This window comes from Narcine bancroftii, chromosome 2 (assembly GCF_036971445.1).
Source record: "Narcine bancroftii isolate sNarBan1 chromosome 2, sNarBan1.hap1, whole genome shotgun sequence".
Classification (NCBI taxonomy): domain Eukaryota; kingdom Metazoa; phylum Chordata; class Chondrichthyes; order Torpediniformes; family Narcinidae; genus Narcine; species Narcine bancroftii.
This window is the reverse complement of record NC_091470.1, coordinates 51,977,019-52,004,781: the sequence shown is the minus strand read 5'-3', so window position 1 is coordinate 52,004,781 and position 27,763 is coordinate 51,977,019. Positions and strand designations below refer to the sequence as shown.

The following is a 27,763-nucleotide window of genomic DNA, read 5'->3' as shown; positions in this document are numbered from 1 at the left end:
GCCTTCAGCAATAACAACTTGGAAGGATATTGCATTGCCTGTCAGGAGTATAAGCCACGAGAATGTTTTGACTGTAATTAAATGTATTTGGATTCGGGTGACTTTTCCTTGCTTGTGCTACTCTGAAGTTTGAATGTAGGCTGGCCTCTGTGTTACATCTGCAGGCTTTGATCCAAAGTTTTTTTTAAAATAAATGAGAGATGTTCAAGGTGAAGCTATGGTCATGGGTCATTATCTGAGTTAATCCAGAATGATATAATGGTGCTGTAATTGGCCTCAGTACCTCTGGAATAAGGAGAAGAAAGAAGTACTGCCTTGAGAAGAACTTTCTCTTGCCCAGTGAGACAGCCTCCTGAGGAGAATGTTGCTGCCACATAGAGAAGGCATACACTTGAATAATTGAAGCCTGGGTAATGTACAGAGATGATGCCTGGAGCTCACTGACTAAATCTGAGAAAGGGGGAAAAGCTCATGAGAGGACAGGAGAAAAAACTAGAGAAGATAATAAAAATAAAATGTAATGCGCTTTGGATTCAAGTTGGTGGATAATAAATGACCTCTATCGTATGTTCACAGCTAAAGCAACATTTTCAAGTTGTTCAGAGAGAGAGAGGAGAGACAGTGGTGGGTATTGTAGGCATACAGCAGCTGCAGAGTACATAGGTGATCATGCATGTACATATTGCTTGTAACAGAGAAAATATATGTGTTGATTATCAGGAACTTAACTGAAAAATAAAATGGCCAAGTGCCTGAATGTGGAGTTGATACTTCAAAAGCTGTGCAGTAATGAAGCAATGTTCTTTCTACCACAGAGTATGTAAATATAAGAACAGACAATGATTTGGACAGTTCCCAGCTTACATTAGCATTATAAACACAGTATTTCAAGTATAGATTGCCATTGAATTGTTGCTATGTTGACAGAAAATAGTTTATCATTCGTGTTAATTAATCTAGAAAGAGGTTGATCTTTGCCTGCAGGAGCTCAGGCTTTAGTCCTTCATCATGAGCTGCATTTTTGACTTAAAATTAATCAATAAACTTCTAATTGAGGGTGTTTTGTTAAAAGTAAACATTGCTTTTGATCTTGCGATTTAAAACATCTAAACTTGGTGCAGTGATACTTTACAAAGAATTACTGAATATATCTGATACATATAGTTATGCATTTAGTGACATTTCACATTTGATATCTTGGTTGCATCTGCAAATGAACTTAGATACTGATTAAGATGACTAAAATCAGTTAATCTGACAATTGAATAATTCTATCTTCTTGGTAATTTATAGCGTGATACAGTTGAAATTGTGCATTCATCATTTACTATAGATATCACCATTCTTGCTAGATGTCTTGTTGATAAGCTTGAATTCAGAAATAACTCTTGATTCAAATATATTGGCATTATTATATCAGATGAAGCCACCAAATCAAACCAAAACAATTTTGAAGAAATAATAGATGATTAAAGTATCATTTTGGTTATGTTGTGATATACATTACTAATTCCACACATCTAAAACTGTCATGAACATTGTTCCTGAATATCTTTTTATCTTCTCTTCTCAAATCCATTGAAGATGGTGAGAGTAGCAAGTTAAATTTGGAAGTCAGTTACCTGATTTACAATTTGTAGTCCAGTGATAAAACCTTTTCACTTTGTTTGTTCATTCTAAGACACCGTATTCAGCTTTTCATTTACCTGAAATAAAATGTCTATCACATAACAAGAAGAATCGCATAACAGGAAAAATGTGGAGCAGAATGGATCTGCAGTAATCACTCCAATTTATTGGAAAAATATTTCCATGTGTAATTATTTTCCATGTTGGATATGTAATAAAAAAAATTACAAGGGAATCGCAGACACACTGTGGTCAGTGATGAGTTCTGCTTTATACTGAATCACTATAGCTACCATATACTGCTCTGGATTTAGGGGCAATCCTATTAATAAAATATATATTTGATATTCATTGTTTACTAGCCAGTAAATAAGTGTGGCAACTACTAACCTTTCCATTTATATTGCACTAAATATTTCAATGTTACAACATTTGTAGGTGGAAGCAGGATCATTGTCTGTCATCCATCCCATCAAGTCCCTATTTACTATTTTTTCACTGGTGCAGTTCAATTGCCTTCACGAGAAAGGGTGAGGATGGGTTTGGTAAACTCTTCAGCAAATGACCACTGTCTAGCTTCACACAATAATCAGCATGACTTTATAGCCATGCCATTATCCCTATCCCATCGTTTCTCCAACCACACAAGATTCGTGAGGCACCAGAGAAGATTCTTGGAGACAATTGTGGATGAGTTAATCTAAATATGTTGAAATCAAACTTGAATCAAGGGTAATATGGGTTGGTACATGGTGAGAAATGAAGGTCCAGCATTATTATAGTCCAGCATTATTGTAGCACTATGGAGTTTGGATCAGAGTTGAATCTCTAAACTTAAGGTGCCACAGTTAGTTTTGTGGTTAGCACAACACTAATGTAGCACCAGCGACCCAGGTTCGCACCCAGAGCTGTCTGTAAGGAGCTTATCCATTCTCCCCGTATCTGCATGGATTTCCTCTGGGTGATCCTGGTTCTTCCTACCCTTCAAACATGTGGGGTTTTTTGATTAATTGCCGTATTTGGGAGTGCTCAGGCTCATGGGCTGGAAGGGCATGTACTGTAAGTCTGAATTTATATATGTCAATTCAGTAACTCCCTTTACGGCTCTTATGTTGTGGATTGTTTCCCACTTAGATGTTACACTTTCAGAATTCTTTGGGATGTTGCTAATAATGCTTTCATACAATAATCAGTTGCATTTCCGCTTTATTTATTTTAATTTATTTATTTATACTTTGACATTCTGTAAGTTAGTTTTCTCATACTGCACAATGAGAATGCACTGTAGGATTTACTAGACTGCACTTTTGGCATTGTTACACTAAAAATAAATTCAAGCTAATTTTATTGCAAAATCCACTTCTCTCCTTAGGGAACAGTATCTTGCATTCTGCTGCAGACAGCGTTACGAGTGCAGTTCAGAAAGCCAGCCAAGCCTTGAACGAAAGGGGCGAGAGGTTAGGGCGAGCAGAAGATCGAGCGGCAGAAATGATGAATAGCTCCCAGCAATTTGCAGAAACTGCCCACAAGGTGAGTGACTTCAAATTCATCCTTTCCACGAAAGCTCAGAATGTTAAATATCCAGAGTAGTATCCCATTTTTGGAGGAAGAAATGACTTGTTATTTTTTTATGCTTTTGAAATTTACCTTGGTCACCACTGTGCCTTTCCCCATTACTCCTATTTCACTTTAGCCCATTTTAGAATTAATTTGTCATCTAATTACAGGGATAGCCACTTGATTATTTTGAAAAGATGTTATGCATTTTTCATGAAATTCTCTGAGTTGGCCAAATGTTAGACTGAATCTGTTATGGAGACAGAAATAACGCAACTGTGGAGTTCTGATCCAGGCCTCAGTATTATAGAACTCTACAGGCAACATTAACTGAAGCTGCTTTCAGGTGGAATAGCTGGGAGAATGCGGCTCCGGAGCCAGCTGTGGGTGTGTGCGAAGCGACATTCAGGTGGTAGCGTTTAAGGCGCTGTTCTGGCACCTGAAAGGTCCACAACGGGAAGAGGCGCCGCGGAGCAAACGTCGGCTTCTGTCAACTGTGGCCGTAGTCCCACCGCTTTCAGGTGCCTAGGGGGAGCGCTCGGAAGCGGAGAATACACCTACCCAAGGAGGGTTGGGTAAGTACTCCTCGGGTCAGGGTTCTCCACTTTCAGGTGGCCTCCCAACAGCCACATTCAAGTATTTTAGGCAGCTTTACGTTGGGGTATTCTGGCCACCTGAAAGCGGCTAAAGTAAATGTTGAAGAATCTGCTGCAGGAATCTGATAATGTGCTCCACACCATTAATGTTGTGTAACTGACCATTATCAGTAGTGCAGCCAATTCCCATCTTGCCTCATCCAATCTATGGAAATAATAGCTTCAACTTCCCTTGGAGTTTAAATTTCTATCTCCACCATGTTACATTTTATCTATACATTCTTGTCCTCTCTGAACATTGACTTAAACAATTATTTCCTCTTAGAATTAATGGAGTGATTTTGTAAACAAGTGTGGCTTATTCCCTTCATTAATTTAATAACTTAAAATTTTAAAAAACTGAAGGCCTATTTTTTCTCATTTTGATGCTTTCAACCCTAGTCCTACAAAGTGTTAGTTTAGCTAATGTTTATATACAGGAAATATGTTTTCCCCTTTTATTTTGTAAAAATAATATTCATTTTCACATTATTAATGCTCCTTGTAATTAGCAGTAATTCAGCAAACAGGCTATGATCTGTAGCTGCCTGATTGTGATTGGTACTGAAGCTATTGTAACTGCATCCCATGAACAAATGATGCCACGTTTTGATTTAGTCTAGACATCCTTCCCAATTTGGTATCTCCCAAAATATTCTTTAATTAAGCCCCGATTTGTGTTTGTGGAGAGCCATCAATGTACTTTTTCGTTCACTCAGGGCCTGCTTCTTATCATCCTTCTGACAGCCTTTCAAAATGTCTTAAGTAAACATTCTTAAATATGGAGAGAACAAAAGAAATGATATGTTGTGGTTACTGCACCAAAGGAATGGTCCAGGGAAGTTGGAGGGGAACCAGAGGAGATAAAAACCAAGGAAGCCAGGTTTTTTTTTAATGTGGGCAATGAAGATGACACTTTCCAATCTCTCATTTTTCCCAATTTCAAAACATCTCATCTTCTAAGAAATGAAAGCTTCGATATTCCGAATTACAATCTTATCACTCCAATAAACTTTGAATTTTCAGCTGTAAGTATCCTTAATCCATTGATAAAAACATTTTGCCTAATAGCGCATCAAGATTTTCATAACTTGAGTAAATAAAGCATACTAAATAATAATGATAAGAGATGATTAAGATGACGAGACGAAATATGGTAACACTACAAACAACAATCTTTCTTAAAGGGATAGTCACAAAAATCAAAACACAAGGTTTTAATTTTTACAAGCAAGGCACAGCATGAGATTTTAAAAGAAATGCACAAGACAGATGTTCAGAGGAACAAAATGCAAAAGCAGAAAAATGCAAGGGACATCAATATCAGTAAAGCAAGCTGTAACAAAATTTGAGCACCAGAATGGAGTGACCACCACAAATTAGAGAAGAAACATCTCATATTCCATCCAAACACCTTCCAATTGGATGACCAAATGGCATTATTATCAGCTTCTCCGGTTTTCTCTTCTCTCCCCCATAGTCTCTTCCCTTCCACTATCCCTATGACTCCTTTCATTTAATCTGTCTTTCTTTCCCTTTCCTTCTGTCTCCTTGCCTCCAGCTCTGCATTCACAGAGCCCCCCCCCCCCCCCCCAATCAGTTCTCACCCTTACTCTCCTTTTCATGTCCAATTATGTATGGCCTTTTGCCTGTTGGCCAGTGCACCATCCCATGCCCTTTCTTCTCTCCTTCCCCAGCCTTTTTATTCAGGTGCCTGCCTGCTTTTTGCTTAGACCTCAAAGAAGGGCTCAGGCACAAAACATTGGTTTTTATGTCTATCTCCTATGGATGCTGCATGACCACTGAGTTCCTCCTGCATTTTTGTATTTTTACTTTAGCTTCAGAATGTTTAGTTTAACTATGTGTTGGCTGCCATCTAGTGTATAAAGTGGCATGTCAGATTGAGCCTTCACAGAGCCAGAATTTTTTAGTTATAATTCTATATCTCTTAAGGACTTGTCAAATTCACATTAAGACTGTTTAATTAATTGTTTGTGCTATAACTGATTGTTTGTGCTATAACTGACTCATTGGTTTGAACAGTATACATTTGTCTCTGAAGTTATTGGACATTCCTGAATCAGAATCCTCTCTAGTTTCCACAGTAAGGCAGCTAAACTGATCCACTTTTGTCCTCGATCAACTTACTGAAGGTTGTGTATAAGCCTTGGTGATATAAAATTAATACTATTTTAAGTTGCATTTTAATTAGGTTAGATAACCTCTATTGTCATTGCACAAGTACAACAAAATTGAGCACACTTCCTGACGGTGCACACATACCTCAAACAATAAAATATAAAAACAACAGCACAATTAAAAACAATACAATACTCAATGTTTGGTGGTATTCAGTTCATGTATAGGTCTGGGGTAAAAATTGTTTTTAAGTCTGTTTGTCCATGATTTACGGACCTAAAATGTCTACCAGAGGGCAGCAGTTCAAACAGAGGGTAGTAAGGTTCCTTCAGGATTTTGGCTGCTCTACTGAGACAGCAAGATCTGTATAAATCCTCTAAAGAGAGCAGTGTGAGTCGATAATCTTCTGGACTGAACTGAAGGTCCCTCTTGTCTGTTGCTGAGCAGCTGGCAAGCTGCGCTGGAATGCAGTAGGCCAGCACACTCTCGATGGAGCAGTGATAAAAAGACACCAACAATTTCTCCTGCATTTTGACCTTCTTAAGAATCCTCAGGGCATGAAGTCATTGCTATTCCTTTTTAACTACTGTAATTGTATTGGTAGTCCAAGAGAGATCTTCAGCAAAGTGCAAACCCAAAAACCTGAAAGCAGTAACCCTTTCCACAGTCCTCATTGATGTATAACAGGTTGAGAACTATACTGTTCCTCCTGAAGTCTATAGGTTATTTTGATTTTGAGGTGTTCAAGTCGAGATTTTTCTCTGAACACCACGGTGTCAGTCTTTGGACTTCATCCATGTAGGTTGTCTTATCTGCTCTTGAAACAAGTCCGACCACAGTTGTGTCATCTGCAAATTTAATGATGGTGTTGGTAGAATATGTAGAGACATAATCATGGGTATAAAGAGATTGAGAATGGGTCTCAGTACACAACCTTGTGGGGAGCTGGTACTGAGTAAAGGGGTAGAGGAAAGATGAGTGCCAATTTCAACAGTCTGTGAGAAAGTCCTTAATCCAGAGATGAACAGATTTGGAAAACCCTAATTTAGCAAGTTTTGTAACCAGTCTGCTCGGGATGACGGTATTAAAGGAAGAAATGAAGTTAAAAAAGCATCCTCACATTTGCTCCCCTGGTATTCAAGGTAGATTAGTGCAGTGTGGAGAGCAGTGGCAATGGCATCCACTGTAGTCCTGCTTGCCCTAAGGGCAAACTGATATGGGAGGCTGGCTTTTATACGTTGCAAGACCAGCCTCTCGAAGCACTTCATCATGACTGATGTAAGTGCTACCAGACGCTAATCATTGAGGCCTGCTGATGACATTCTTCATAATGGCAGATTTCAGGCAAGGTGGGATAATGGATATAGACAGGGACAGGTTGAAGATCATTGTAAAGACCTCAGAGAGCTGGTATGCCCACTCCTTCAACACCCTTCCTGTCGCGCCATCAGGGCCAGTGCCTTTCCTTGGATTTACCACCTTGAGCACCCGTCTCGCACAGTGAAGACATGGCTGTTGGACGCTGAAGAGGGTGTTGTGTTGTGTTCCTTTCAATCAAGCAACGAATCGATTAAGATCCTCAGCCAGCAAGGCGTCACTACCAACAGTCATACCATTGCTGGTTTTATAACTGATGAGATGTTGGATGCCCGACCACACTCACCATGGGTTAGTATTGATAAAATGCTTCTCAATTCTCCTTTTATAAGCCACTTCAGCATCCCTGATGCCTCCCTTCGGATTGGCTCTAGCAGCAGTATTTAGTGCTCTATTAGCAGACCTGAAAGGGGTGTTATGATCCTTAAGAAGAGTTTTGACCTCCTTTGTCATCCAGGGCTTCTGGTTGGAATACACCTGAACACATTTGTTGGTGGTGACGTTGTCAACCCAGTTCTGTATATAACAGAGTACAGCTTCTCATTATTTCCACTTGACATTTAGGAGATATTGTTGATGATATCTCAGCCACTGGCTATTTTTGAGGAAATTTCAGGGAGATGGTAAACAGCCCGTGGCTGCATGTGGTTTTGCTCTTGCAGAATAATGTGCTGAGAACATGTCAACAAGCTTAATGCTCTCTTCCTCCCACATGATATGAATTCTCTTGAGGTTACTTCTGCAGAAGTAAATCATTATATTTCAAATACCCATAGTTCTACTTGTGTTCTTTACAAATGCTCTTAACCCTAATTTTTGAGCAGCTTTATGCCCCATATCTAAGGAAGGGAGAGGGTCCAGAGGAGGTTTATGAGAACGACCCTAGATATAAATGGATTAATGTATCAGTGGCATTGATGTCTCCGGGCTTGCACTCAATGGAGTGTAGGTTGAAGGGGTAGGGGTTTTCTCATTGAAACATAATATATAAAGGCCTGGATAGAGTGAATGTGAAGATGTTTCCAATAGTGGGAGTGTCTAGGACCAAAGGACACAGTTTCAGAATGAAAGGACTACCCTTCAGACAGAGATGAGGAAAAATGTCTTCAGCCAAAGGATTGTGATAAGGTGGATTTGTTGCCACAGATGGCTGTGGAAGCCAACACACTGGGTGGATTTAAAATAGAAGTTGATAGCTTCTTGATGATTCGGCATCAAAGATTATGGTGGGAAGGCAGGACTCGAATGGCATAGCAGACTCGATGGGATGAATGGCCTAATTCTGCTCCTATCTGTTATGGTTCTTTCCTGCTTTTCAATTTAACATAATCAGTGTTTTTTATTGCCTGTCTCCTATCCTGATTTTTTTTTTGAAGCAATACTATTTACCAAAAGAATTGTATTGAAGTAAAACTCTTATCACCTTGCGCTGCAGCTTCTGTTTATGTTGTTATTCTAATCTCTTTATCTTTCAAATATGTTGCATTGCTTCTTGGATAGATGGGTAGGGAGAGGATTTATTCCCAGAACTCTGTGAAGCAGCTTTTGAATGTATCGACAGCTGACAGTGTCACTTGCCTTATTTTGCCTTCCCCTTTCTTTCTGCAGTGAAACCTCAGATGAAACGTTGAAACCTTCTCTGCACTTATCCCATATTGTAAACTCATCTATCCCACTTCCCGTGCAATTACAATATTGTGTTACTACCTTCTCCAAAATCTGAAGGTGTAGGAGGTGGTCTGTTTATATACTGGACACTATATGTTCTTGCCTTTATTCCTAGCATTTTTAATAGCTTAGATTCTAATCAAATGAATAAAACTTCAGAAATAAACACTGAAAGTGCAAGAAATGAACCACAGGTAAGGCAGCATCTGTGGAGGGAGAATTTGAGTTAACATTCCAGGTCTGTTGGCTTTGACCAGATAAAAGGATGAGAGGAAATTTGATAGAAGTCTACAGGTTTATGTGGATTGTGTCAGGCAGGATCAGCAAACATCAGAGGACATATGTACAAAGTTAAGGGAAGGAAGTTTAAGGGAGACATCAGGGGTAAGGTTTTTTGCACAGAGAGTTGTGGGTGTCTAGAATGCCTTGACAGGGATGGTGGTGGAGGCTGAAATGTGGATGAAAGAAAAATAGAGGGTTATGGTGTTGGGAGGGTTTAGTACTTTTTTTAGGAAGGAATATATGGGACAGCACAATTTCAAGGACTGAAGGGCCTGTACTGTGCTATATTGTTCTAAAAGGTTCTGATGAAATGTCCTCAACCTGAAACAAGCAAGATTCCAACATTGATTTTTCCTCTCAAATCACAATCAGACTTGAGATGTTTGCAGCAGGAAATAATTTTTTTTCTTCTGAGCTGAACAGAAAAATACTTATTCTGTGTGGCAACTTGCATACAGCATAGGCAAACATTGTTTATCAAAGTCCATGAGTAAATGTTTGTCCCTACTGCATGTAATGTTCTCAATTCAAAGAAAAGTATGTGAATAGAACATAAAATGTCATAAATAGACACTGAAGTAATCAATCCATAAAAAGATTTTTAAAAACGCTGTCTACTTGTTTTGGTTGTATTGCCATTTTACATTTAGATTTAGCTACAGTGCTACTTTTTTGTGCAGTGAACTAGGTTTGTGACTACAATTTGAAGCCAGTACAATGATGTATTCTTTTTGGCCCATTGTAAACCAGTTGAAAAAATAAAAGATGATTATCATTTTTCAACATCAGTGCATCTCAAACCTTACAACGTAACAGGTGAAAGTTCGGGTTGTTTTGGAGTGTAACATTTTTGATCTTTTAACAAAACCTACAGCATAAGTAGCAAGATGAGTAGGAGTTAATAATGCAAGGTGCTGGTGGGTGCATTGGGACAAGAGTTTAGTTATATGGAGGAGCTTCTAATCTAGTGCACTGCATTCTGTGTTTTCACAACTATTGAATAATCCTTTGCATTGCACTTGCACTCAGTCTACAGAGGTGACCATGAGATTCCAGTTGCTTGACACGGATTCACCATCTCACTGATTTCTGTATCTGTGGCCTCCTTCACTGTTACAATAAGGCCTGATGCAAGGTAGAGAAACACCATCTCATCTACCCTCTGAGCCTGTTGCAGCCACAGAACTCTATTAAATTCTCTAAATTCAAATATTTCCAGGTTTCTTGCACTGTGCCATGTGAACTGGTCACTTTTGCCTGCAATCTGTTATTTCCTTTTTGTATATTTTCACCGACTGGGCAAGTCCCAATTGGCTTGACTATGCAGCCTTAGACTGGTAGTACATCAGCAAAATGTTACGTAGGCAAAGAAGCTTAAAGCTACTTTGACTGCATCTTAAGTTAATCCTACCAGAGAAATTCTATTTGATCCACTGTGGTTCTCCCCTGGCTTTTCTGCTACCTAGATTAGTTAGTTTCTTTCTCATGAAGGACCCAGACCTGAAATATTCACCGTTAGTTCTGCACAACTGCCTGACTTGTTGAGATTGTCAAGCATATTTTGTTGCAATGAAAATTTTTTTAAACTGCATTTGTTGGGAATATAAACAAAAGCAGAAAATGCTAGGAATGCTGATCATTCTTAGACTACACCAATGGCTTCAAAATGCACCATGAAAGGACAGAGGTATGTTTAATTGCTTCATTGGTGCAGGTGTATAAGAGAGCTGGACTTACTTCTATGCTTTTGATCACCTTTGGAGAGTGTAGTTGCCATTTTTTAACTTGAGGACCAGAGTTATGCCAAAGTCAATGAAATCAACATGAGGCTGAAAAACAGGAATAAAAGAATAAGAGACATCACCCAAACCTTAGAGTGACCAAAATCAACTGTTTGGAGCATCATTAAGAAGAAAGACCATACTGGTAAGCTCAGTAATCACAAAAGGACTGTATTCCAAGGAAGACCTCCACTGCTCATAACAGAAGAATTCTCATCATCATGAAGAAAAATCCACAAACATATGTCTGACAGATCAGGTATAGATTGTGTCAGTGACTACTGTCCACAGAAGACTTCATCAGCAGAAATACGGAGGCTACAGTGCAATATGCAAACTACAAGTGGGCCACAGAAACAGAATGACGAGATAACAGTCTGGAAAAAGATTGTGGACAGATGAATCCACGATTGATCTGGATCAGAGTGATGGAGGAGTAAATGAACTGCCCAAGATCCAAAGCATTCCATCTTTGCCAAGGTTTCCATCTTATGGTGTAGCCTCTCTATTTCTGTTCATGAAGTCTTCTGCAGACAGTATTCATTGACATATCCACACCTGCCTCCAGAAGAATGTTTCTGATCTGTCGGACAAGCATTTGGAGATTTTTCTTCATTATGATGAGAATGTTTCTGTCATCGGCAGTGGAGAGCTTCCTTGGAATAACAGTCCCTTTGCGATTACTGAGCTCACCAATTCGCTCTTTCTTATTGATGTTCTAATCATTTGATTTTGGGAATCCTAAGGTTTGGGTGCTATCACTTACTGTTTTATTCTTGTTTTTCAGCCTCATAGTGACTTTGTTGAATTTCATTGCCACAATTCTGGTCCTTGTTGAAAAATGGCAACTACACACTCCAAAGGTGATCAAAAGCATAGAAGCAAGTCCAGTTCTCTTATATTACCTGCACTAATTAAGCAATTAAACATACCTGAGTACTCACAAACACCTGTGAAGCCAAATGGTCCCCTGAAATGAGGGGACTATATCTAAAAAGTGTTGTAATTTCTACATGGTCAAACCAAAATGTATAGAAATAGCCTTTAATAAAATCTGGAATGCGCACCTTAATTACTTGTGAATTGTTTGATTACAAATTAAAAACTATGGAGAAGAGAGGCAAATAAAGGAGTGTCTTTGTCCCAAACATGGAGGGCACTGTATGTATATTTTGATGAATACAGTTTTTGGCACTAACGATAAGTAGAAATTCTGCCTAGCCTGAAGAAAAAGGTTTTCAGGGTTGTATGTGATATCATGCACATATTCTGACAATAAATTTGAATTATGAACTTTGAAGTCAATGCTGAGATGTTTTAGTATCTCACGTTCAAGTCTGTCGTCTGATTGAACAGCCTGACAAAACAGTGCATCTCCAGACCATAGTGTACACACAGAAACATACAGTACACCCTACACACAAATTAAACATTGCCATCCAAAATAAATACATATAAAAATAATTTATGGATTTCTGGGATTGTCATCAATCTCACTGACTGCAGAAAGAAGCTGTTTGCTAACCTGGCAGTTCTGGTCTTTATGCTCCTGTACCTCTTCCTTGAAGTTAGTGTTTCAAACATACAGCGGACTGGATAGTAAGGGTCCTCAATGATTCTCTGAGTCCTTTTTTGCGCACCTCATCCCAGGGAGACCCCAGTGATCTTAGCAGTTTTAATCATCCTCCGTATAGACCTTTGATCTGAAGACTGTACAACCGACCAGCCAATTAGCAGGTCAGTCAGTAGTGTTTTGGAAATATTATACTTTGTGGTCAGGTTAGAGTCGATTTTTTAAATAACATCAGGGTATCAAAGGTGGTGGGGAGATCGCAAGGAATTTGAACTGAGTGGAAGAATGTATCAGGTTATGATGGAATGGCGGAGCAGTCTTGACAGGCCAAAGGGCCTACTTCTGTACCTATATCTTGTGGTCTGTTAGGTCTGCTTTGTTCGAGAATGAGTGAGTCAGACACCAGACTGAGTCGAAATCAAGGTTCTTTATTACCGGATTGTAACACTTGCAACTAACAGTGTTAGTTGGAGAAGGCGCATTCTTCTGATATCAGCAAGTGGTGTTTTTTTATACCTCAGGACACGCACTTAGTAAATTATCATACCATTACATTGTCCAATGAATAAGCTGTTGCTACCCTTCTCTGTTAGTCTGCTGCACATCATCTTGTTATTGCCACACTTATCTTGAGCGTACAAGGTCACACCTGCATCCTGTTACTCCTTAGTACTGGGTGACTCCTTCTCCAGTCCCAACTCATGATGTTTTTACCTTACAGGTCTTAACCCATAATTACTGCAAAGGAAGTTTTAGGCTTCTTTAAAATATACTCTGTGTGTGTGTATGAGTTTGCATGTGTGGATAAATTTTTAACACATTTTTTGATATTTTGTGTGGATCCTTTACACTTTGCTTTCTGTGAATTATTTATAATCTTGGTTAGAAATTGTGCTTTTTTTCTTTTTGGTTTAAAGCGTTTTCTCATCTGATTGGCTGCTCAAGGGGATTGACAATTTCTGAAGCTGTCGGATGCCAAAAGTCCCCGTTAAGCTGACATTGACAGGAGTCGATGTTGGTAAAAAGCAGCCCAGAGGAAAGAGCCGGCCTTTGCCTCTGACCTGCAAAATCTCAGCTGTTGCTCTTAAAGTTGTGGACTGAAAAGTTTAATTATCAGGTCTGACTTCATGTCAAACAATGAAAATCAGGGGTTGGGAGGCAAACCGTTTAAGTGCACGTCAAGTTGAAATCTGTTGAGTTTTTTTAATTTTCCTTAGTACATTTTGACTATTCAGCAATTGCAAATCACACAGTAACCCCTCTTCATTTTTCATGATGTGGGATTCAAAGGCTGCAGTGATCATTGAATGAACTTAGCTTGCTCATATTTTTTAACGATACAACACAGTCTAAGGCCCTTCCAACCCCATACATTTTGGAGGGTGGGAGGAAACTGGATGTGGTGATATGTAATTACACCGCTAGGTCACCAGGGGTCATCCTGGTGACCTTGTATATTAAGCAGTCCAGAGCTACAGTCTAGCCTTTCAGGTTTGTCTTGTAAGACCTCTTAGTGTACATATTAGTTTATTAAATTGTACTGACAATAACCACAACAGCAGTGCGAGTATAAGACAGCAGTCGTGGGATAATTACCATTATCTTACCTGCTGTTGTCAAGGAGTATGGACTTAATAAACTAAACAAACGGCTGCATCTATTGAAGGTGAAACACAGTCTGGGCAGCTGGTGGTCCCCCTTCTGGTCTCCAGTGCTTGGGGTCTCTACATCTTTGTCAGCAAAGTCTACGCCAGCTCCCCCTCCTGCCTGTGGGAGGGCAACCCACACAGTCATCTCTCCTTCCAGATGAAGTTCTTCTAACTGTGCCAAATCTCCTACTGGGTCCACATGCTCCCTGAGTTCTACTTCCAAAGAGTGTGCAAGGAGGAGATCCCACGACAGCTTGCACTGCTGTTGAGGTTATTGTCGGTACACTGGAGAACCCAGAGAAAACCCATGCAGTCACAGGGAGAAAATACAAGCTCCTTTCTAACAGTGCTGGATTCGAACCCTGGTTGCTGATGCTGTAATAGCGTTGTGCAAACTGTGCTTCCCGTTCCTCATTGTTCTTTCCAATTGCAGAGAGCAGCACACAGTCTCCAAGGACCCTAGAGGAATGTCTATGGTGAAAAGCAAGTTGAAGCAGAATAACATTCACCTATCACTGAAGGGCTGCAAGATAACTAAAATAAAACTGCACTCCACTCTTAGAAAAGCAGAGAATGGACAAGTTGACACTGCAAAGTACAGTTGATACTTCAAATCTTTGTCAGCATAAGTTGTCAGTTGTTATCTTCTCGTAAATCTATATTGCAGTGTTGTGTGGGCAGACATAATTAATGACTAATGGCACAAAATACCCCAGCAGTGATCCAATATTTTCTTATAATGAACATCAAGATTGCCTTCTTTCTTTTGTAATTCATGGAATTTTGCAAGGCATAACATGAAGAATTACATAGTTGACAGGGGCATGGATAAGAAAGGTAAAGATGGATTTGGACCATAGGCAAGCAAATGAAAATGATAGGTAGACAACTTGGTTAGCATGTGCAAGTTGGACCAAAGGCCTTTCTCTATGTTGCAAAACTACATGAAAACCTGTGAATACTGATGCAAAGGACTCATTCAGCGCATTGCCCATTTCCTCTGGCTGATTCCCACTATCTCTCAGTTATCATCTTGTTTTAAGTTCATGTATAAAATTTCTTGGGATGGTCTTCAATCTAGCAGACCAAGGACATCGTCCCTTTTAGTCATCCTGATTCCCTGTTGAAGTTCTCCCCTACTTCCTGCGCATTCCTCAAAAGGCCCTCTTAAAGTTTTAGCTTCCTAAACCTTAAACATGCTTCCTTTTTCTTTTTGACTATATTTGCTTGTCATCCAAATGTCATATGCCTTACATAAATTTCTGCCTTCCTCACATGAGCCTGTTGGTCCTGAGTTCAGTCTGACTGGCATTTAAATGATTCCCAACTATCAGATATGGATTATCCAACACAACTACCTTCAATCTACTTTCTCCAGCCTGATGCAGTTGAAATTCATCTTTCTGCAATTTAGCACTCCCCCCTACCCTTCCCAATCCCCCACTCCCACAGATACAGTCTTATCCTTGTCCACAGCTATTTGAAAAATAGCTGAGTTACAATCACCATTCTCAAAATGCTCTCCCATTGAAACTCCAATCATCTGGCCAGGCTTGTTTCCCAATACGAGGTCTTGTATGGCCCTCTCTGTTTGGATTATCTACATGATGTGTCAAGAAACCCTCCTGGATGAAACTAGTAAAATTCTACCTCATCGGTTTCTGGCGCAAAGGGAGTCCCAGTCGATATTGAGGAATGTTGAAGTCATCATCTGCAAGTATCATGTTGTTTTTACAACTTGACATAATCTGCTCACATGGGTCAACCTCTTTCTCCCACTGAACTGTCTCCAAATCAGTCATCTTCATGATCCCTGCAAATGCTCTACCTATTAACCTAAGTTTTATTCATCAAGCAGCAGGGCCAAGCTACAAAGAAATTGTTGTTTTAGCACGAGTGCTGCTCTAAAATGTAAATTGTAATTGGTATGGGTCAGGGTTGCTTTCAGAAGCAAATTTTGGGCTGAAACCTTGTTTTATTTTGATATTCAATGTGCATTCGAAATATGAATGCAATGTAGAATAAATACTGCAGCTTCCTTTTAGTTGGGACATCCCTCACTGATAAAGGAAATAAACTGTTCAATGTAAGATCAGTAAAGGAATGATGCATTTTCCTTGTGCTTTTCCCTGGTTTAGAACCCTCTCCTTCAGAAATGGAAGTGAGGCAGTAGCTGGGATTTTGCAGTCAAAGGGGAGAATGAATCTTGCCTCTCACTGCAATTTTAGTTCAATCCTTTCTTGCTTCAAATCTTCCACTGGGATGCAGAAAAACTAGAATCCAGCTTGGCAAGACTGAAACACTTCCCAGAACAAGAAGCCCACATTGACAGCAAATCTGCTGCCACATCCAACCCCAATTGATTTGATCTTACCTGATGGCAAAGGTGACTGATGGAATTGCAGGGCAGGGAAGAGGGAGAGAATGGAAAGAAAGGGGGTACCAATGGTCTGGCATTATACATGATACACTGTATTTAGATGCTAGTTTGACATCACTATGTGCTCATTTTCTTATCTACAATAACCCGGTTCACCCCACCCACATTAGAACAGAATTAAATTAGGATGATGTAGTTTAACTACCTGTAGCAAGCCATTGAGTAAAGAGGCAATCATTGTTGACCTCAGCAGCAGTCTCTATACCTTCTACATATTTTGATTGTTAATTTGCTAATTATCTGAGAGAGTCCTGATTGGATGATGTAAAACCATGACATAGGAGTGGAATTAAGCCATTTGGTCTAACGGGCCCACCCTGCCATTCTATCAGGGCTGATTTACTTTCTTTTTCAACCTCATTTTCCCATCTTCTCTTCATATGCTGAGATTCCGTTCCTAATAATTGTCTTAAATAAACCCAATGACTTGGCCTCCACAGCCATCTGTGGTAACAAATTCTATACATTCACCACCCGCTGGGTAAAGAATTCATATCATCTCTGTTTTAGATGTGCGTTTTTGTGTTTTGGGTTGTGCCCTTTGATCTCAGACTACCCCAGCATCAAAAACAACCTCTCCACATCCGCTCCATCCAGTCCTTTCAGTATTCAATAGATTTCAGTGAGATGCCCCCCCCCCCCATTCTTCTAAACCTTGATGGCTGCGGGGAAGAATATCTTTATGCCTGTAATATGCTGATGAGAAGAGAGTGTATCAGGGGTGTGATGGGTCATTCAGTAGGTGGGCTGCCTTTCGTAGGCAGTGAGAGGTGTAGATAAATCTATGGAGGGGAGGGAAGTTTGCATTATATTCTGAGACATATTCATGACCTTCTACAGCTCTGTCCTATCTGGAGCAAAGCAACTCTCAGTACATATGGTGTTGCATCCAGCAGTAATGGTACATTTGTAGAAGTTATTCGAGGGCCAAGGGTGGAACTTCCTTTGTCTTCTGAAAAAATGTAGGGGTATTGCTGCTACTTCTTGAGCACCCCATCATTTGATTAGTTCAGGACAGGTCATTGGAGATGTTTATTCTAAAGAACCTGAAGCTCTTTCTACTTCAGCACCATTAACATGGAAAATTTTAACTTAAAATGTGTTATGATATTACATTTATGATAACATTAAAATAAAAAGTGGTCTCTGCACCCTCTCCTGAAGGTAGTGATTCTTCATCTTATTGATGTTGAGAGAAAGAGGGGTCGTCATCTCCACACTGTGTCATTCATCTTTCAGTTTCCTTGTGTCTGTCTCATTGTTATTTGAGACCTGGGCTCTGACTATTGGTGCTGATGACTCCATCTAAGCCAAGAGAGCATATCCAAGCAATAATAAATAATTAAATAATTGTGTTTCTGGGGAAAGCACCAAAAGAGGGGGAAAAAGTAAAATCAAACAACTACAAGGAAGAATGGATTTCAAAACTGAAAATTGACTTTTTGAGCTGGTAGCACAGAAAATGGACAATGGGCTTGATATTGTCATTCATCTTGATTGTCAACTGACTTGCAACAAGGAAATAAATGAAGTATTTGTTCCTGAAAATCCACTTCATGACCCTATTCAAGTCAGGAAGCGAAGAGTGGGAGTGAAGAGTGCTTTGCTACAGACGAAGATGAGCAAAGTGTTTTCCAAGTTTTGGAGCTGCACCACTGCCAGACACACTTTACAATTTCAATCATGGAATTGAAAGGTCAGATTTGTGGATGATACCTACATTTGGAGAGTGAGATGGGCTGATGACGGATAGTGCTGAGGAGAAGTAACACAAATTTCAGGAGGTCACAGATGGACTTGCAGAATGGAAAGACAGTTGGCAAATGATGGTTAATGTTTATAAATGTGAGCTGGTAGACCTGAAAGGTCGCCTTTAGTTGGAAGATGTGAGTATAGGTCAGGTGGATGAAGTAAGAGATCTTGTGAAGCAAATATCCAATAATTGAAGGTTGCTTCATAAAAGCTACAATGAAAGCAGAGCAGGCATTGTGGATTATAGCTGGAAGGCTAAATTGCACTAAATTAGTGTTCAATCTCCTGCACATGGAGTCTGCAGAAGATTTTGGTTGCCATATTACAGAATGGATGTTGAAGCAGTAGAGAGGATGCTTTATATTCTCACGATTCTTTGGGGAAACAAATTTCTTTTGATTTCCACAAAGGACATCTCAGTGACTCTCTTTGTTTAATGGTCTCTATTTACCATTTTCTCCACAAGTAACCATTCTTTCTGTATCCACGCCATCAAAACTCTTCAATTTCACCCTCAGCCTTTTTCTTCCAAGAACAAAGAGACTAGTCGATTCATCTTTTCTGTATGCTGGCCTTTGCATTTTTTGTGTCATCCGAGTATATCTTCTCTGCATCCTCTCTACATCTTCTACATCCATTCTGTAATATGGCAACTAAAATCTTCTGCAGACTCCATATGCAGGAGATTGAACTCTGATTTAGTAAAGCTCACTTTGAACAAGCAAATGTGAGAGAAGGGAACAGAGAGTCACAGTATCGGATACAGCAGAGGTAAAAAAGGGAGCCTGGGATTGCAGAAATGCCAGTGTGACTGGTCAGTGTTGTTTTTGATTGATGCCATGGATCTCTTTGACCAAAATGAAGTTTCTGCTGTTACACAAAAATGCTGGAGAAACTCAGCAAGTCAAGAGGCTTTCTCTATGTAGCAATGAATAAAAATACATTACTAATGTTTTGGGCCTGAAACAACATATCAAGGTATGAGCAAAAAGCAGACAGGTGCCTGAATGAAAAGATAGTGGGAAAGTCAGGGGGAGAAGCACAGGGCCACAGACAAAAGTTCATAGGTGGATAGAAGTGGGAGGGCACGAGAGAAAATGCAGAGAAGTGATAGGGGGAGTAGATGGTTCTCGAAATGGAGAGGGTGGTGATTTGGGCAGAAATGCCCTTCTATTGTCTCAACAACCTAAGAAGTAGAATGCAAACAGTTAATGATCTAAATGTCTTTAATATAACTCCATTTATAAAATAGGTAATGATGTCAATATAAATTATAACATGATTTAGAAATGTTTGACAGCTTGCTCAGAATCATTATTTTGCACTGGAAAATATTTCTATTCCCATGAAATTAAATTATGTTAATTACATGTCACCTTTGAAACTGTCTCAACCCTATATCAGCATAGGTAAGCTTTGCTGCTGTGAAATAATTTACATCCCTGTGTTGAGAAAAATTCATGTGGGCAGTGATCCACTTGAGACATCTTTCGATTTTATAAAAAGCAGATTGCTCCTTACATTAAGGTTGAATTTAAATAAAAACATTCTTATGCAAAAGAGAACATTTGCAGGATGGGCTTGTGGTGATAAATGCAAATTGATTGGGGAACTAGTTTCAGATTACACAAATGCAAATCTAATTGTGATGATTGATGATTTTAACTCTTTCAGTAAATTTGAGGGTTTTTGGATTATTGCCATCTGCTTGTATATTACTTTTGGAGTGTTTAATATTTAATTTTGAGGCACAGTATAGGCCCATGATCCTGAACAGCCTAAATATACCCATGTGACCAATTAACCTACCAACCCTGTACGTCTTTGCATCATGGGAGGAAACCCACATGACACAGGGAGAATTTACAAACTCTTTACAGGCAGCGGCGGATTTGAACCCAGGTCACTTGTGCTGTAATACCATTGTGATAACCACTACACCAGCTGGGCTTCTCGCAACATAAAGCTCAATGAAGTTGCAATTAAATATGAACCAAAATTGAAAACCATTTTCCTTGGGGATTCTTCCCTGAAAGGGTTTCAATTTGATCAGCCAGTTTATGTATCACTCAGAGGATATTCAGCTCAAAATCAAGCAACTCAGCCCAACTGATATATGCTGGCATTTTGTTGTACTGGAGTCTCATCTTTCCTCAGCTACATCTGTCAAGATTATTCTATTCCCTTCTCTCTTGGTAAATTAAACCTTCCCTTAAGTGTAACTACACAATTTATCACCTAGGGTGAATTTTAACCTATCATCACTTATGGTATAAGAAAATTTAATTTTCAGTTGCCTTTTATGCTGTGTACACAGTAATTTGATGTGATGGTGCAGTATTATTAAAAGCCAGCACAACTGATTAGAGTATATTGTTAAACTAATGGCACATGATCAAGATGCTGTTTTCTGGTTTATAATTAGCTGAAATGCGACTCATTTGTGGATGGACAAAACAAACATCCCCATGGATTGATGCAAAGTTTCATTTTTGGGAAACTGATGGTGGAACTCATTTTGTTGTTCTGTCTAGGTTCTCATTGTTGAAATTGTAATTTTCTTTGATATTCTCCAAAATATTTAGCATTTTCTTTAATCGCTTCTTCTCAGTAAGTATAGTCAAAACTAGGACACAAAATACTTTCCACTTTGGGTCAGTTATCTGAATAGACTTACGTTGTTGAAGAACGAGGTTAATTGTCCAAATTAATTTCACGCTGGAGCCATTTTACCAGAAATAAATAGACCTGCAGCTCGTCAGCCCGAGTTCAAATCACAGAGATAAAAGAAGAGCAATTAATCCACTGCACCATCCACCTGCTGGCAAAGGGGTGGGCCTTGAGGGCCCATTTGGCTTGCATATCTCATGGACAGCTGCTGCATGTTTGTCCTGGAACACTGATAACCATCTGTCAATGTATTTAACTCCTCAAGATGAACAGCAGCAGTTTCCAACAGTAGAGCCTGAAATATGCAGAAAAATAATAGCTTTCTAGAAATGTCACCAAGCAACCAAATATAAAGGCAGAGCCATGTGAGGAGATGGGGCAGGGCTTTAAGTTCTTGAATCATTGGAACCTTTTCTGGGGAAGGCATGCACTTGAACTTGAAGGAACAAATATCCTGACAGGGAGGTTTGCTAATGGCTGTTGTGGAGGGGATGGGGGTATTTACACTAGATTGGCAAGGGTATGGGAAACAAAAGTGAAGAGGTGGTTGGTGGACAAGTAGAGACAGTTGGTAGGGAGTTTGTGTGGAAGGACAGGCATATAGGGCAAAATTGCAGTTATGGGGATGAGTTACAATGCAGCAAGGACACAGTCAAAAAAAAATGGCTAAAGGTTTTATATTTCAATGCACGTAGCTTAAGAAATAAAGTAGATGGTCTTGCAGTACAGGTATAGATTGGCAGGTATGTTGTTGTGGCTATCAGTGAGTCATGGCTAAAGGATGGATGTCCTCCTTTGGCTTGGCTTCGCGGATGAAGATTTATGGAGGGGTAATGTCCACGTCAGCTGCAGACTCGTTTGTGGCTGACAAGTCCAATGTGGGACAGGCAGACACGGTTGCAGCGGTTGCAAGGGAAAATTGGTTGGGTGGGGTTGGGTGTTGGGTTTTTCCTCCTTTGTCTTTTGTCAGTGAGGTGGGCTTTGCGGTCTTCAAAGGAGGTTGCTGCCCGCCGAACTGTGAGGCGCCAAGATGCACGGTTTGAGGCGATATCAGCCCACTAGCAATGGTCAATGTGGCAGGCACCAAGAGATTTCTTTAGGCAGTCCTTGTACCTCTTCTTTGGTGCACCTCTGTCTCGGTGGCCAGTGGAGAGCTCGATGCTGTCGGCCTCTGTCATCTCGAGTACTTCGATGTTAGGGATGAAGTCGCTCCAATGAATGTTGAGGATGGAACGGAGACAACACTGGTAGAAGCGTTCTAGGAGCCGTAGGTTCGGAGCCGAACAGGAGTGTGGGTATGACAACGGCTCTGTATACACTAATCTTTGTGAGGTTTTTCAGTTGGTTGTTTTTCCAGACTCTTTTGTGTAGTCTTCCAAAGGTGCTATTTGCCTTGGCGAGTCTGTTGTCTATCTCGTTGTCGATCCTTGCATCTGATGAAATGGTGCAGCCGAGATAGGTAAACTGGTTGAGTGTTTTGAGTTTTGTGTGCCCGATTGGGAGCTTAATGTCCAAGGATACACAGTATATCAAAAAGATAGGCAGGTAAGCAGGTGGGTGGTAAGGAATAAGATTAAATCTTTGGAAAGAGGTGACAAGAATCAAAAGGTACAGAATCATTGTGGGTTGAGTTAAGAAATGACAAAGGTAAAAAGGCACTGTTGGCAGTGTGGTGATATGACCACCAGCCTACTGCAGGGGGCGATCTCTGTACCTGCACAAAGATCACCTAAGGGCTGACTCCACCTGGCTGGCTGTCACATGGGAAGCCACCAGAGCTTGAACTGGTGTTCAGACTTTTACTGGATTAAGACCTGTTGTACAGTCTTTTGAGTTTGTGCTTGCTTGCTACTACCTCAGTGCACCACAGGCAGTTATATTACAGACCTCCAAACAGTAGGCAGGATGGGGACAACAAGTTACAACAACAAATAGAAAAGACGGATCACTAGGCCTATATTATAGTAGACATGGGGGATTTTAACATGCAAGTAAATTAGAAAAACCGGGTTGGGACTGGATCTCAGGAAAGAATTTGTAAAACGTCTACGAGATGGCTTCTTTGAACAGCTTGTGGCTGAGCTAACCAGGGAATTGGCAATTCTGGATTGGGTTTTGTGTAATGAACCAGAGGTGATGGAGTTGAAGTTAACTGAACCCTTAGAATATAATATATGATGGAACTCGCCCTGCAGTTTGAGAGGGAGAAGTTGAAATCAGAGGTGTCCGTATACCAGTGGAATAAAGGGGACTACATAGGTACGAGAGAGGAACTGGCAAAAGTTAATTGGAAAGGTACACGAGCAGGGAGGACGCCAGAGCAGCAATGGCTGGGGTTTCTGCAATAAATAAGGAAAGTGCAGGACAGGGATATTCCAAGAAAAAGAAATATTTGAATGGAAAAATTACACAAGAGAAGTCAAGGTGAAAGTAAAGGCAAAAGAAAAGGAATACAAGGAAGTAAAAAATAGTAGGAAGATGGAGGACTGGGAAGCTTTTAAATGCTTTCAGTGGGCAACTAATGTCATTGAGAATGAAAAAATGACCATGGAAAGGAGGCTACCAAAAATATTTTTAAAATTATATGCAGAGTATAAAAGAGGCAAGGGCAGATATAAACTATAGCAAATGACTGGAGAAATTTATAATAGCAGACAAGAAGATAGCAGAGGAACTGAAAGAGTATTTTGCATCATTCTCCACTGAGGAAGACATTAGCAGTGTTATGGACTTTTAAGGGTGCTCGGGGAAAAAAATTAACTGCAGTCACAATCACCAGAGAAGAAGGTGCTTGTGAAGCTGAGAGGTCTAAGGGTAGATAAGTCTCCTGGTCCAGGTTCTGAAAGAAATAGCTATAGAGATTGTGGAGGCACTAGTAATGATTTTCCATGAATCAGTAGATAGATTCTGGCATAGTTCCAGAAGGCTGGAAAATTGCAAAGGGAGGGAGGCAGCAGAAAGGAGATGATAGACCAGATGGCCTAACATTTGTGGTTAGGATGTTGTTAGTCGATTGTCAATGATGAGGTCACAGAGAACCTGGAGTTGCACGACAAGATAGGCCAAAGTCAACATGGTTTCCTCAAGAGAAAATTTTGCTTGACAATCCTGCTGCAATTTCTTTGAGGAAACTACATTCATAAAGGTAACGCAGTAGATGTTACATATTTCGACTTTCAAAAAGTCTTTGGCAAGGTGCCGCACATGAGGCTGCATCACAAAATGAGAGCTCATGGAATTACAGGAAGCCTATTATCATGGGTAGAGCATTAGCTGATTGACAGGAAACACAGTGCGAATAAAGGGAACCTATTATGGTTCGCTCCTGGTTACCAGAATGGTACTGCAAGGGTCAATGTTGGGGCCACTTCTTTTTACATTGTATATTAATGATTTGGATTGCAGATGATACAAAGACAGGTGGAGGAACAGGTAATGAGGCAGCAGAGAGATTTGGATAGATTACGAGAATGGGCAAAGAAGAAATAAAATGTTGGAAAGTGTGCAATCATGGGCTTTGGTAGAAGGAATGAAAGGAAAAACTATTATTTGGACAGGGAGCAAATTCAAAATTCAGATACCCTGAACATTAACTTCCAGGTTGAGTTGATGAAAATGCCAAATGCATGGTTGGCATTCATATCTAGAGGAATAGGATCTAAGAGCAGGGATGTGACGCTGCAGCTTTATGAGGCACTGCTGAGCCCTCACTTGGAGTTTGGGGTGCAGTTTTGAACACCTTATTTAAAGAATGATATGCTGATTAGTGATGGATGAGAGAAGATTTTTAAGAATAATTCCTGGAAAGAAGTGATTAGCAAATGAGGAACATTTGACGGCTCTTGGATTATACTCCTTAGAGTTCATAAGAATGAGCGGGGACATCATAGAAGTATTTTGAATGTTAAAAGGCCTGGACAGAATCAATGAAACAAAGATTTCCCATGGTAGCAAAGTCATGGACTGGAGGGCACAACTTCAGGATTGAAGGGTGTCCATTTAAAATAGAGATGCTGAGGAATTTCTTTAGCCAGTCAGTGGTAAACCTCTGGAATTTATTGCCACAGGTAGCTGTGGAGGCCAGGTCATTGGGTGTAATGAAGGCAGAGATTGATAGGTACCTGAATAGTCAGGGTAGTCATGCAACCAAGCTTTCAATCTCCTTCCTGGAAGCTGTGTACAGAAAAATGCAGTGAATCTTGACAAGTACCCTCATTATTTCCTGTCTCAGAATTTCAGCGTCAGCAGGTTTATTGCTGATTCGGGTTATTTCACCGGATTTCTGTTTCCTTTAAATCAAACACCGATATTTAATTTAAATGGAAATTTACTTTCCCGTGTATGAAGACAGCTTTGTTGCTACATTTGCAAAGTACTGTGAATGCAAGATGATGCATTTCTTGGACTGAAGCAAGCCAAGTCCTTAACTTCAGAATCATACAACTTTTTTCCTGTCATTTACCAGTGGACAATTTCCTCATTTTATTCCACTGAAGATTCTTCAATTCATATGGAGTGACAAAAAGATGCATTTGCCGGAGAATTGGCGCATTGCGCATGTGGTTCCGTTATTTAAAAAGGGTTCAAGGAGGAAGCCTGGCAACTATCGGCCTGTAAGTTTGACGTCTGTGGTAGGTAAATTAATGGAGAAAATTCTTAGAGATAGTACTTATAAACATCTGGATAGACAGGGTCTGATCAGGAGCACTCAACATGGATTTGTGGGAGGAAGGTCATGTTTGACCAATCTGATTGAATTTTTTGAAGAGGTGACTAGGAATGTGGATGAGGGTAGCACAGTGGATGTTGTCTATATGGACTTCAGTAAGGCCTTCGATAAGGTACCACATGGAAGGTTAGTTAGGAAGGTGCAGTCTTTAGGTATAAATTTTGAGATAGTCAAATGGATTGAACATTGGCTGAAAGGGAGAGGCCAGAGAGTGGTAGTGGATAATTGTCTGTCAGGTTGGAGGCCGGTGACCAGTGGTGTGCCTCAAGGATCTGTATTGGGCCCATTGTTGTTCGTTATATACATTAATGATCTAGATGATGGGGTGGTGAATTGGATTAGTAAATATGCAGACGATACTAAGATAGGTGGAATAGTGGATAATGAAGAAGGTTTTCAAGGATTGCAGAGGGATTTGGGCTGCTTAGAAAAGTGGGCTGAAAAATGGCAGATGGAATTTAATGCTGATAAGTGTGAGGTGCTTCATTTTGGTAAGAAGAATCAGAATAGGACATATGTGGTAAATGGGAGAGCATTGAGGAATACAGAAGAGCAGAAAGATTTAGGAGTAACGGTACATCGTTCCCTGAAGGTAGAAACTCACGTGAATAGGGTGGTGAAGAAGGCTTTTAGTATGCTGGCCTTTATCAATCATTGCATGGAATATAGGAGTTGGGAGGTGATGTTGAGATTGTATAAGAAGTTGGTGCGGCCTAATTTGGAGTTCTGTGTGCAGTTCTGGTCGCCTAATTATAGGAAGGATATAAACAGAGTGGAGAGAGTGCAGAGAAGGTTTACCAAAATGTTGCCTGGGTTTAAGCATCTGGAGTATGGGGAGAGATTGGACAGATTAGGTCTTTATTCTTTGGAGCGTAGAAGGTTGAGAGGGGATTTGATAGAAGTATTTAAGATTATGAAAGGGATAGACAGAATGGATGTGGATAGACTATTTCCGTTAAGAGGAGGAAAGTTTAAAACAAGAGGACATGAGTTAAGAATTAAGGGGCAGAGGTTTAGAGGTAACATGAGGGGGAACTTCTTTACTCAGAGAGTGGTAGCTGTGTGGAATGATCTTCCGGGAGAAATAGTGGCGGCGGAGTCAATTGTATTATTTAAGAAAAGGTTGGACAGGTATATGGATGAGAAGAAGATGGAGGGTTATGGGCATTGTGCAGGGAGGTGGGACTAGAAAGGGGTGTTTGGTTCGGTGCGGACTAGAAGGGTCTAATGGCCTGTTTCCGTGCTGTAATTGTTATGTTATGTTATATGTTATATTTTCCAAGATATGTGTACTGTCCACCCATATCCTAAACTTTGGCCAGTTCATAATTTCAAAAGACCCTTATAAAAATCTCACACAGATGCAAGTTGGTTCTTCAAATATATAATTATGGTAGTTCTTGTGTTTTTTTTTAAATCCATCCCCAGCTAACTGAGTTAATTAGGACACATTAACTTTTCTGTTAAGTTATTCCATTGGGCTTCACAACTTCAGTCAAAAATGTTCTTGATTCATTTGAAACTTGGTTGTTTTCATACTTGATCTGAGTAATTTTCTGGAATTAAATGTACTGATATTTCGTGGTCCTCTCATGCCCTTGGCACTATGGTTGTCATTTGCAACTGAAATGGTTTAGTTCTGGTTTCATACTTTAAAGCCCCAACTCTGTGATCTTTCTTACAACTTTCCAAAAGCAAGTGGCTGGTCTGAATACAGATTGCAATTTCCACTCAATATTCCAAATGTAACCTCACAAATGGTAATAATGTCAATGAGTTTACTGAACGAGACTCTTGGAGTTTGCCAAGGTGGAATAACAGAAGAATTCAGCCACTGAAGTTGGAATTCGAGGGCCAAACCCATCGGGACCATTGCCTGAAG

The 27,763-nt window shown here is 40.0% G+C and overlaps 1 protein-coding gene across 6 annotated transcripts in view; it reads left to right on the top strand.

Annotated features, from left to right (window-relative positions):
* The window catches only part of stxbp6 (syntaxin binding protein 6 (amisyn)), a 314,531-nt gene that overhangs the window by 274,501 nt on the left and 12,267 nt on the right, over positions 1-27,763 (top strand). For 3 of the 6 annotated variants that reach the window (XM_069916677.1, XM_069916679.1, XM_069916678.1), the window contains 2 exons: positions 3,002-3,159; positions 11,856-11,935. In XM_069916677.1, coding sequence (XP_069772778.1) covers positions 3,002-3,159; positions 11,856-11,906 — 209 coding nt within the window. In that variant the 3' untranslated portion in view covers positions 11,907-11,935. Of the gene's footprint in view, positions 1-3,001; positions 3,160-11,855; positions 11,936-14,723; positions 17,808-27,763 lie in introns of those variants that run through there. The other 3 variants (XR_011351231.1, XM_069916681.1, XM_069916680.1) reach the window with 2 other exon arrangements.